The 12,743-nt window shown below is 43.2% G+C and overlaps 1 protein-coding gene across 1 annotated transcript in view; it reads right to left on the reverse strand.

Moving 5' to 3' along the window:
* The window catches only part of SPTBN4 (spectrin beta, non-erythrocytic 4), a 1,415,585-nt gene that overhangs the window by 753,149 nt on the left and 649,693 nt on the right, over positions 1–12,743 (reverse strand). The window contains 1 exon segment of the mRNA XM_078660647.1: positions 8,366–8,644. Within this exon segment, the coding sequence (XP_078516773.1) occupies positions 8,366–8,644 (279 nt within the window).

Consider the following 12,743-nt stretch of genomic DNA (forward strand, 5'->3'; position numbering starts at 1 on the left):
GACAACGAAATTGGGCTCACCATCTGATCCGTGCTCACTCTCTAAACTAAAACTAGCACCTGAGACAGTCTCATTGACTTTGAAAGCTATCATTAATGCTATGTTTGTGGAAGGGTACTTCCCCAAAACATGGAAAAGTGCAACCATACTACCCTTGCTAAAAAAAACGAGTCTAGATTCTAAAGACTCCAACAACTTTAGACCCATCTCTAGACTCCCACTCCCTGCGAAAATTACAGAAAAAATCATGAATGCCCAACTTAGTCTGTTCTTGGAAGAAGCGTAGGTGCTAGATCCCACCCAGTATGGTTTCCGGGGAGGACACAGCGCGTAGTACGCACTTCTTAAATCCACTGAAGAAATCAGGACTACACTGGACCAGGGAGGAAAAGCTTCCATGATCATGCTGGACCTCTCTGCAGCCTTTGCTACGGTCCATCTTCTCATACTGATGGACTGGCTGCAAGAGATTGGAGTAAACTTGCACCGCCTGGAAACTACTCAAATCCTTCCTATCCAATAGAGTGCAGACAGTGTCCCTCTGTGATTTCGCTCCCAAACCTTTCTCATTGCCCTGTGGTGTCCCTCAAGGGTCACTCATGAGTCTAACCTTATGTATTGCAGCTGGCTCCCCTGATTGATTCGGTTTCAATTTGACCTCATATGCAGGTGACACCCAAATTGTAGTGTCACTGCTACCAGATGGAGTACAGAGAACGGCATCCCGTTTCCATGACTGCATGACAGCTGTGGGTAACTGGATGGCCCAAAACTGCCTTAAACTTAACTCCAGTAAAACGGTGGTGGTACTGTTCGGTAATGATCAAAATTTCTGGACCCCGGCATGGTGGCCTCACTGGGTCCTTTTCCGAATCCTACTAGGAAGGTAAAGAATTTAGGAGCATACATAAACAACAAACTCAGTTTTAAGGATCAAGTGAACACGGCGGTCTCAGCTACATCGTACATTCTGGGATCCTGCAAGAAAACTATGCCATTCTTGCCAAAAGACAGTCAACATCCAGTCATTACTGCCTTAGCCATGTCCAGACTGGATTACTGCAATAGTTTATATCTATATATCCAGGATGGGCTCATGAAAAAACAAACTCCTGCAGAATGTAGCTGCCAGACTACTCACCGGCATACCAAAATATGCTTCTATCTCGGCAAAGATTAAAAAGCGCCACAGTCTGCCGTCAAAAAACGTGTTCTCTTTAAAGCTCTGTGCATGGTCCACAAATCCCTTCTAGGAAATAGACCCCTTCACCTAAAATTGCTTTTCCACTGGTAAGTACCTAGACTGCGCTCCTCAGAAGCAAAACTAGTCTCAGTACCCTTTGTAAACAAATCCAACTGGAGTGGTAGAAGCTTTGTGGTCGGTGCAGCCAAAGCATGGAATGACCTCCCTTTGCCTCTTAGGTGTATGACAAATCTAGACTTCAGGAAGGCCCTGAAAACGTGGCGTTTTACTGCCTAATCACTTTTCATTACTCCGCCCGTGTTTAAGTCACTGTAGGACATCAAGTATAGCGTCAGGACACCTGTTTTCGCTCTAGAAATGTAAATAACATTAACATTAAGTGTTGTAGTTGTAAATGTCTTACAAATATCGCACTCTGAAGCCTTATGAATTGGAAAAAGGCAATAAATACATTGAGAATGAGGGTCATCTGTGTAAATCTTCTTGTTACCACAAGATGTACAAGGTTTACATAGAGACTTCTCTCTCAGCCAGGGTGACAGTTGGTTGTAAGACCAAATGATCTCCCTGATCCACTACAACTCACAGTACTTCAGTGTTGAAGACAGGAATGGTTCAAACGGAGGTCAGACCAAAATAGGAACAATTTCAGGTTCATTAAAAAGTCAGATCAGAGCTTTTCCAGGGGGCTCACTCACACATGATGTGCAGTAGAAATTGGGAGCTATGATGGCCTCTAGGGGGAACAGGAGAGCTTAAGCTTCCATCTCATTGACTAAAGTTTGGGTTCTTTCAAATGAGGTGGCTGTGCTACTAAAGATCCTATGTTTTACACTGTATACTATATGCTGTATATTTTTACACTGATTACTACTATGTTAAGGTACCGGGAATTCCCAGGCTAACGACGGGGAATGATTCAAGCATGTGAATATATAAAAGATCTAATATTGGAGAATTGAGGAAATAACTGACACCATGATACCCTGAACAGAACACCTATAGTGGCTCTTTTGGGTTATGTTAAGGACATACTGCCCAGTATGTGGAAATAAACAGTGTTGATGCTGCTACTGGCAAAGCACCAAATAGCAATGCATTGGGGTCAACCTGCAGCACCCATCATTGACCACTGGCTCGCGAATATGGCCTACTGCCAGGAAACGTTTATAGAGTTTTAGCTCCTGATTATGGCAGCTAGCTTGACATATGAGCGCGACTTGTGATGTATTTGGCAATAGACGCTGCTGTGGGACACGTGGATGTGGGAACTCCCTCACTTATGCATTATACCCCCCAAACATCCTGACACTAAATCACCCCACTGACATCTAACGGGGGAGCTAGGACAAATGAAGTCTTGCCCAATACAGAAATCATTGCCATCTGTATGTATTCTAATCCTACCAAGCACTTACTGCATATCTGTACATGCCACCTGTATCTATCATGTTACTAAATGTTCACATTGAATTGAATGTCCTATTTTACTGATATGCACCAGTCGACTGTTGCTGTCTGTTGTACTTACTAAACAAACAAATAAAAAATAAAAAAGAACTTTCCTTCGAGTCCCATATCGCTACCATCTCCACATGAAGGTTTGGCATTTGGAAATGTCTGGCATTACAAAGTGACCTACAGAAGGTGTGTCCCACCTCTGAAGTACTGACTGTAAGTTATGACAGTCTACACTGCCTCTGCTTAAAGCATCTTCCTCGACGGTTTACAGCCCCAGCTCATGTTCCATTGTTAGCATTATCCAAGTGTCAGAGCCTAGTACCAAAGGCTTTGAGCTACTTGTGATAGCTTTAGTGAAATTATTTCTTCTCGTTTCTGATAGAGAATAGGAGTCATGTTGTCTGTTCTTATAAGAAGTTCTTGGCGAGAGGTTACTGGTAAAAATACATTCAGGTCCAGCCTAAGTGCTCATCCAGAAAAATGTCATACCAACTATGTTTTTGAGTAGTCCAGAGGCCGCTTATGGAGATGTTATGCAAGTGAGTAGCCCAACCTTTGAGTAAAGTATCTGTTTTCAGTTGACACTGCGGCTTTAGAGTGTAAAGATATTGAACTGAATAAATGTTTTTCTCAAGCTTCCACCATTTTAAGCATGTTTGATTTAAGGAGTAACCAGAATCTTTATGTCTCATTGTGCCAAGATAGGTTCTCATTACAGGTATATATGTTCTTGGACTGATCTTATCCATGGGCACTATTTTAGGATCAAAAGAATACAGGGCATCATTCTCAAGAGTCTATTGTATTTTCATACTGTGATCAGGGTATTTGCATGCATGCCCTGAATGAACTTTAATAGCTTTCCTCCTCTTTCCTGAGTCTGCACAAATGTTTGCGCCTAAGAATAAAGTCTTCTGCAAAGGGTACCGACTTACTTTTGCATTATGAGGTCTAGCAACAGCAGCTGGCCCAGCATCAGGTTAACACCTTACTTAATTTGCTGGATCAAAGGAGCTAGATAAGCCAGCTGTCAAGGTATAGGAAAACTCTCACCCTTGATGGTGTAGCTGTGCAGCCACTAATACTAAGGCTGCCAATCTAAAGCCAAACAGTTGCGCTCTGAATTGGTAATATTGGCTGTCCATTATAAGCCAGAGCCATTTCCAATTTTGGGGATATATAAGCAGGTAAAAGTAAGTGCCCTCAAGATGGAGTAATTCCAGGAAATCCTTGCAGTTTAAATCATCCTGAAACAATTATTTTTTCAACATTCTGTTTAACGTTCATAATTCTTAAATTGGGTGCCACTCTCACATTTTTTTAGAGTAAAGAACAATTTTGAGTAAAAGGCCTGATGACTTGGGCTTTCAGCATTGACTCTTTAGCAAGATGTGAACTAGTTTAATAATTTCTGTTAGCAGAGCTTCCAAACGTAAATTATGTTCCAAACTTAGACATTTTGGAGTTGGCTTTGACACAAATCCCATTGTGTGTCAATACTTTACAATGTCCAATGTGTAGCGACTGTAGGTAATCTGACAATGGACTGAAAGATAAATCTGGACTGGTATCCCCACATATATGAAAAATGAAGGAAGGAAGCTGCCCGGGGTATCATCACAGACAGGCCCTATCCTGGCCCCTACTGGGTGATGAGCATTGGCCCCAACACTTGTTGAGGCCTCCTGATTGACATTTTCCATGCTACAAGGATGACTGGGATTCAGAGCAGTAGCCCTGCCCGAATAGGTGAAAACTGCCAGAAGGTCCCATCTGATAAGAAATTTTGCAGCCATAAGGTTAATGATTGTAATATGAGAAGTTTTCTGACCGTTGAGGAACACCAATCAATTTCACCATGCCCCAATATTTTTGATTGCTTGCAAGTTTCAGCCACGTTTTCCAAACAAGTGCTGTCCTTTAAAAGGCATGACTACAACCTTAGACTGAACTTCAAGCACGAAAGGCATCTACACCTTCATAGAACAGCCTCCATTTTCACTTACACAAACCAGTAGTTGAGCCATCTATAAATGAAGACGATGTTTACACTCCTTCTTTAAGAATGGACTTCACCTGATCGGTAACAATCTTGTGGAAGCTTTTCAAGAACTGGGAACGATGTTGAGCCACAACTGTCGCCATTTCTAGATAGTATAGAGCTGTGTTTGCTTTCAATAGACGATGCTGAAAAATCACCATTCCTTTTTCCTCATCTGTTCCAGGTGCTTGCCTTTACAGTCAGTAGGTACCACAGATGGAGTTGCTGGGATCTTGAACCATCTTTGAGCTACTGCAAATATCACCAGATCTGTTTTAATTTGATTGAGAAGGCAGGCTGGTGCTGAATTTGGAGCCCCATACCTTTTCTCCAAATCGAATATCAGACTTAAACCCGTAGCTAGGTTTCTCATGCATGATAATCACTCTTCCCAAAAGTGCCTAGGATGGAAACAGACCTATTGGAGCATTTAGATCGGTCTTAGAAATTGAATAAAAATGAGGTATTCACAACAGACACTACAGGGTGATTTAATTTCTTTTATGATCTGTCATAGCATGAAAGCGATAAATAATATTGGGCAGAGAGTACATAGGTGCCAGTTCCAGGCTGGAATCCTCAACTGTGATACAGCCATCCCATTCAAGGGCCTCATCATCTTGTCTATCATTTTCCTGACGGTAGCGGGGGTGTCATCATCATCAGCCTCTAAAGCTTTGCCTTGTTCTACATTCTGTGTCTTTGACTACATAGCCAGCTGAAGCCATTAGTCACTCGATGGTGTGAACAAACATTTTAAATAACCTGTTTTTCTTAATGATACTGTGTTTGCAGATGCCATTATAAATAGCCATGCTAGCTCACGTTACTGTACAAGACTGTATTATAAGCAACTACTGGTGAAGCCTCAGCCTACTGTTGGCAGTATTAAGTGTGAATCCTGAAACTGCTAACTTGCTATTGTAATGTATTTTCATTCCCATAACATTTTGAAAGATGATGTGTTCTACCTCTGGTTCGCTTTCTTCTTCCCTTAGGAGTCTGGGTAATGTTTCAAAACTGTGACATGTAATTTTTCTTACATGATTCTGTTAGACATATTATACTTTAAACATATGAATTATTGAATGGAGCATTACAGATACAGTAGAAGGCAATACTGTAGCTCTATTCTGAGAATCCACAGAATAAATAAACATATATCACACTTCTCATGCAATATTTACTTCACCAATAGCACACCCAAAGGAGTTAATGAAGAGGGGTGAGGTATCTGTCCTGGGATAGAGCACAGGTATAGATTAAGTCAAACTAATTATATTTTGAAGAAGAAGAACAGAGCTCAAAGGACTCTCTGTTATTTAATACACATGTGGTAGAAAGTCTATCCAACTCATTGGCCGGAGTGTAGATCATATAATGGAGGTGGATTTACTCCAAGTAGTCTATGGCTGTTTTAGTGTTAGCTGTTGAATTTGTATACAGCTGTGTTAATGTTAGACTGATGTCAGGGAAACATTCTACCATGTGAATCCATGAAAGAGCCAAAGCTCGAGAAAAACAAAGTTACCAAAATGAGAATGTTTCACCGATAAGGTCTTAAAAAAAATGAAACCATTTCTGTCTCTCAATCAAATAAAACTTAGGTATTCCATGATCTTGGTCTAATCACAAATTGGCTTTGAAAATCCTGAGCTTGATCGTCTGCCACGCTCTACTCTTTACCCAGTAACATCAATTCTCACGCCACAGGCACAAAAGAATGTTGATCACATCACTCAGGTTATCATGGATTAGGGTGCTTAACCTAGAAAGTATTACATCTAACACACCTCCCTATCTCCAAAACCTCTTTAATAGATCAGGTGGCAAAGAGTAATAAGAAGTGATAATACACTAGCACTAGAAAATCTAAAATTCAGGGCTCAGCATCAATTCTTCTCAGTATACATACCTTGACAATAGAAATCACCAACATTAGACCTAAGAATCAAAACCACTTTAGTGTAATTTTGACAACACCTAAATGCACACCTCTTCAGACTCTATCTAACCCAGAAGCTCTAGCATTAACAAAGTTTGCTTCTCTTGAAATTTGGCTGACTCGCAAAATCATGGCCAGATAGTCTTACCAAATCAGACTCTGTTCCTCCCGCCTTGCTCTCTTTTTCTGCGTTCAACTCTATTCTAGTCCACTGTCGGCAATATAACCACTTGTTCGTACTTTCCCCGTAAGCTCAATTTTGCCTCTTTTGTTCCCAAACTATTTCCAATACTATTTTACTCAGCTCTGTTATCTGTTCCATCTCTTCCCATTGCTCATTGTATCATCTCACCAGATTCATCCTCATAAGCCTACTATTCAGAACCCTTTCTAATTTAATTTCTTCTCATTCCTCCTTGCTATGCTCATCCAATTACACTGCCTGTTTTATCTTTAAAAGTTTGTTCCATCTAAGAAAGTTTGAGCAGAAATGAAAACCTCCTTCCTACTGTTTTCCTAGTTTAATGTTTTCTATTCTCGACTTAAAATGTACTTGTAATTGGTACTGTAAAGCACCCACATATTTTGCAATGCTTGAGCACTATATAAAATGGTAAAATAAATAAATATTGTAGGCATTCTTGGGTACATTTCAGCGATAACAGGCATGACACAGTGAGCATTCTTAATTACATACCAGCTACACCTGGGAATAACAGTGGCTCATCTTTGAGACATTAAAGGAATTCCTGGCATAATTCAGGCTACCCCTAGCATAATACTGGCTCAGACATCATTTTAGTTGTCTGAAAATAGATATAGTAGTAATTAGTGCCGGAGATAAGAGGAAAAAGTCATGGGGGAAGCAATAACACTATAGTGAAGGTTATGTTATGCATTGTTATGTTCAATCGTCATGCAAAACGTGGCCACTCAATCCCAAAGAAGACTAAATTTGAAGGACAAGTTACTTGGATTAATCAAGTCTTCAGTAATTATTTGCAAGTGGGCAAGCTCTTACAGATATGAATTAAGAATGGTAGTTTATTTCACTGGTGAGGAATCTGATAAGAAAAAGAAATGCCATCAGTTCTGGCCGTGCCGTGTCAAGACCATATCCAAGGATCTAAGCTTTCGGGCAGGTTGGTCGAAACGGATTTGGTTACAAAGAGAATTAGGGCCCCCACCATATAGATCTCTGTGTGTGTGTGTGGCAGAATAATTTAAAGACAAGTCGCTTTCTGTTGAGCAGCTATTTAAGAGTCTTCAGTAGAGGACCAGAAGCAGTTCTAGCGGGTAGCTGGCAGACCAACCTAGCTGCTGTGTTTTGCACAGTTTGGAAATGCAATAGCAGCACCTCACTTATAGCAACATACAAAACATTGCCATAATCCAAACGGCTAGTGATGAAGACTTGCTTAAGTCTCTTCGGACACTGCAAGGGAATCCACAAAGATTTTCGTAACCATTCGAAGTGACCCTGGGATGTGAACACAGCTGGCGAAGTCCAAACGATGAGGTGTATTACTGTATTTCTAGGTATGTTTATATAAAACTTATTTTGATACCATTATTCTAAGTACCAGAAAACTGCCATGGTCTAATAAATTGAAACACCGGTTTGATGGACATTTGAACTACACTGATGGCACAATGAGGTCACTTTACTCAAAACCCTTATTTCTGCCCTAAATCCCCAGCAGCAGCTGCTCACCTTTCCCTTTTCGTCATTCATCATGAGCAGCTCCTGCTCGCTCAACCACGACTCCACCTCCGCTACATCGAAGTAGTACTGCTCCACCTGGTAGGAAGCATCCAGCAGTTGCTGCCGTCGTTCTGTCTGCTCTCGCAGAGCAATCCACAGCTCTCTCAGCTTTTCAAAGTTTTCACGCACAGGGTCCACCTCTGGGCTCTTGATGGTTGCAATGGCTCCTGCCCGCTCCAGCACATCCTCCACTCGTGGGCTGTGCACCTGGATCTCCCGCCGCAGATTCTGCAGATAGAAGAGGAGCAATCAAAAAGCACTTCTCAGAGAGGAGGGATGTTTTTGGAAGAATAAATATTCAAGAACTGATGTATAATCACAAGTCGAGTTTTCAAGGGTGGATCAATTTGTTCGTACCACAAACTGTAACATACTTTCATCCACCAATACATTCTTTGAGGGGAATACCTGAGAATTTCAAAGTTCTTTGTTATTAATACTATTATCCACGCTTGCACATGATTGGAATCAATGTACAGTTTAATCTAATAGCCTTTGAAACATCGCTTTTGAAAATCGTCTGGAGTAAAAGTACTAAATCATGTACGCAAATTAATACAATGAACCTAAAAAAGGACAACAATGAATTTGTAAGGTGAAATGAAAAATATCTTGTCTGGTCTATATTATCAATAACTAAGTGAGAGTTCAATCATTTGAGGCAAATATTTTAAAAAGCACGATGTGGCACCGGGATCAGAGAAATATAGTAAATATACATTTATTGTGTGGGGAAAATTATAACCGGTCAGCTAGGTGCCAGGAACAACACATCCTAAGCTACTTTGCATCAGGAGGCGCTTCTAACTCTGCACACCTGCCAAAGGGAGAAGCTGTACCGACACATATAGCCCACACAATCTCCTCACAGCGTAGGACAAACCTCGCCAGCTGGGTGCCAGGGACTCCACGTCTAAACCTACTTTGCACCAGGAGACGTTTCTAACTCTGCACACCTGGTAAATAGCAGAGCTGTACTAACGCACATATAGCGCACAGTTTCCCAGCAGTGTAGGAGGAGCCCAGGCAAAGCCCGGACCAAGGGCAGGACCATCCTGCGCCCATCAGCGCCAGGAAGTGGCAGGCCCCCCTCTCCCCCCCCAATTTTCCCTTGCTTTTTGTGACACTGGTCCCCCTCTGTCTGGTAAGCCTTTTCCCTGTGGACCTGTTTACTTTGGTTCATCTGATTGTTCAACTATTTGTCTGTCAGCGATATTCAGTCCTCACCAGAGTTTATTATTTGAGCTCCTCGATAACGATATGGGCAAATGAAAAGCATCCAACAACTCCCTGGAGCGGGGAAGGAGAACAAATCTGCAGGGCACTACGCGGCCTTTCAAGTAATTAATGAACTAATTGTGGAAGTTGAGGACATAATTAGTGGTGGGAGAACTGTTCCTGTTACGCCTGCCCCTAGGAAATCAACATCTAAGATAACCCAGTTCTACAAGAGGGAAGATACTGCCTCTACTCATCGTTCTTGTGACAAAGATTCCGCTGGCTTTGGGTCTAACCCAGCAATAGTGTTACTATTGACGGGTGTTGCTACGGTCCCCCCTCTCCTACCACTGACTTGGGTCTGGTGTTGTCTGGGGTGTCGCTTGCTCATGATTCTCAGGCTGTGCTACTACCCTCACCATCTTATTCCCTCGTTCTCATTGACCTAACTAACTATCACAACAAGCGCCACCACGCAGCAGGATGCACTGGTTTAGTGTCCGCTGTTGATGGCCTGGCTTGACCAGAAGGTATGAAGAACTTGGTTGCACTATTTAGACCTGAAATTAAGTCTGTCAAAGATGTGGTCCTGCTTAAGTTCATCATTAAATTATCGGTATCAATAAAGGCTTATTGGTAAAGCTTGAGGATAGGGAGCTTTGCACAAATTTGACCTGTGTAAATACACTTCTCCCTCACAGAATCTCCTCCCCCTGATGCCGGCGTTGTCATGTTGGGGCCTAGCGCTAATGGGCCTTGCCGGCCTCCTTCCATCCCCCTAATAGTGCAGCTTCTACAGCCTTTGCGAACCTTGACCCCGCCTCCACCTCAGTTTAAAAAAGGGGTTCCCCTTTTAAGCATGAATCCCAGCCCCGATAATGCACTCATAGGTATTCCTACCAATTCTAGTGTACCTCACCCTGTGACTTCAGGACACTGACCCACTAGGGACAATTATTCAGGGGCCTACACCAAGGCTCCTCCTGCCCCATGAAGGAGAGTGGCCCTGGGGCTCCTTCTTGCAGGAGTAATTTTCTGGATCTCCAAACTGATGGCATTCACTTTGTGGTAGTCCTAGTGGATGTGGCCCCAATCACCTCCAACTCTTCTGAGGGGTTTTCTCAGCTCAAAATAAGGTGTCCCACTGCTTGTTCATGAAGGTGGGGGCAGATGCTGGCTTTCACAACCAGATAAATATGATTAGTAGAGTGGGGTGGGTTGGACGGGGTCCTAAGTCAATTGGGGAGGATTGTGTGGTGAAGAATTTCAATAGGTGCGATGCTGCCAGAATTCTGGCTTCCTCGCAGGGCTTAGAGGGTTCAGGCATTGGGGTGGGCCAGTTGGGACTCCTTTATAAGCCAGGGACGGCCTATTTGGAGAGTCACCCCCACCATTGCCAGGTAACCCAATCCATTATAGTGTCAGTATTTAACAAGCATTTGCAATGCAATAGGTCTCGCATTCACGCGCCTTTTATTTATGTTTTGGGTTTTAAAACATAACTAAAAGGCATTGTCATTTACAATGCCAATAGCTTAAACTCTTGCAAATGCGAGACCTATTGCATGGCAATAAAGGGCCTTCTCAACCTCATGTTAGATTGTAAATATCGGAGGAAGAGACCAGCTTCAAAGTAGTGATAAATAGTGTAGGGAAGAAGATGTGTAAGTGTTGTAGATGACACAGACACAAAGTGTGAAGTGAGAGTTACACATGATCCGAGCTTTAAACACTAACAAAGCGCTCCAACACCTTTCGCCCTGTGATTACACTGTTGCTGCTCAGGAGGAAGAACGGGGGGCTATTTCCTGCCCTAACCGTGATTTGAGTGTTCAGTGTGGCATTGCGTAATGTCATTGCTATCTTTGGCCGAATAAAAATCACTCCAGCTGTAGTAGGGCCCTGGCTTCACCTCCTGGTTCAGGGCGGGCTGTGCTTTATGGCAAGCATGGAGGGAGGGATGGGCTCGGCTGCAGCTCCAGCATCGTACAGTACCCCTGCTATTACTTGTGAGCGAGAGGGGCTGAGGTGGTGGTATTGATATTGGTGGTGGTAGTATTTATGGTAATGGTGGTGGTGGTATTGGTGGTGGTGGTGGTATTGTTGGTGGTATTGGGGAGGCGGAGGCATTGATGGTATTGGAGGTGGTGGTGGTATTGATGGTGGCAGTATTAGTATTGGTGGTGCTATTGGTGGTGGTAGGGGTATTGATGGTGGTGGTATTGGTAGTGGTGGTATTGATGGTGGTATTGGTACTGGTGGTATTGGTGGTGGTGGTACTGGTGGGGGTGGTATTGGTGGTGGTATTGGAGGTAGTGGTACTGGTGGCATTGGTGGTGGTATTAGAGGTTGTATCGGTGGTGATATTGGCAGTGGTGATATTGGTGGTGGCGGCGGCATTGGTTGAGGTGGTATTGGTATTTGTATTGGTGGTGGTTGTAGTGGTATTGGTGGTGGTGGTACTGGTATTGGTGGTGGTGGTACTGGTGGTGGTAAAACTGGTATTGATGGTGGTATTGATGGTGGTATTGGTGGTGGTGGTGTTATTGGTGGTGGTGGTAGTGGTATTGGTGGTGGTGGTATTGGTAGTGAGGGTGGAGGTTCTGGTACTGGTGGTATTGGTGGTACTGATGGAGGTGGTATTGGAGGTGGTGGTGGTGGTGGCGGTATTGGTGGTGGTGTTATTGGTGGGGGTGGTGGTACTGGTGGGGGTGGTATTGGTGGTGCTATTGGAGGTAGTGGTACTGGTGGCATTGGTGGTGGTATTAGTGGTTGTATTGGTGGTGGTATTGGTGGTGGTATTGGCAGTGGTGGTATTGGTGGTGACGGCATTGGTTGTGATGGTATTGGTATTTTTATTGGTGGTGGTGGTAGTGGTATTGGTGGTGGTGGTACTGGTATTGGTGGTGGTGATACTGGTGGTGGTAGAACTGGTATTGGTGTGGTATTGGTGGTATTGGTGGTGGTGGTATTGATAGTGAGGGTGGTGGTATTGGTACTGGTGGTATTGGTGGTGGTACTGGTGGAGGTGGTATTGGTGGTGGTGGTATTGGTGGTGGTGGCGGTATTGGTGGTGGTATTAGTGGTGGTATTGGTGGTGGTATTGGTG

Source organism: Lissotriton helveticus, chromosome 9 (genome assembly GCF_964261635.1).
Source record: "Lissotriton helveticus chromosome 9, aLisHel1.1, whole genome shotgun sequence".
Classification (NCBI taxonomy): domain Eukaryota; kingdom Metazoa; phylum Chordata; class Amphibia; order Caudata; family Salamandridae; genus Lissotriton; species Lissotriton helveticus.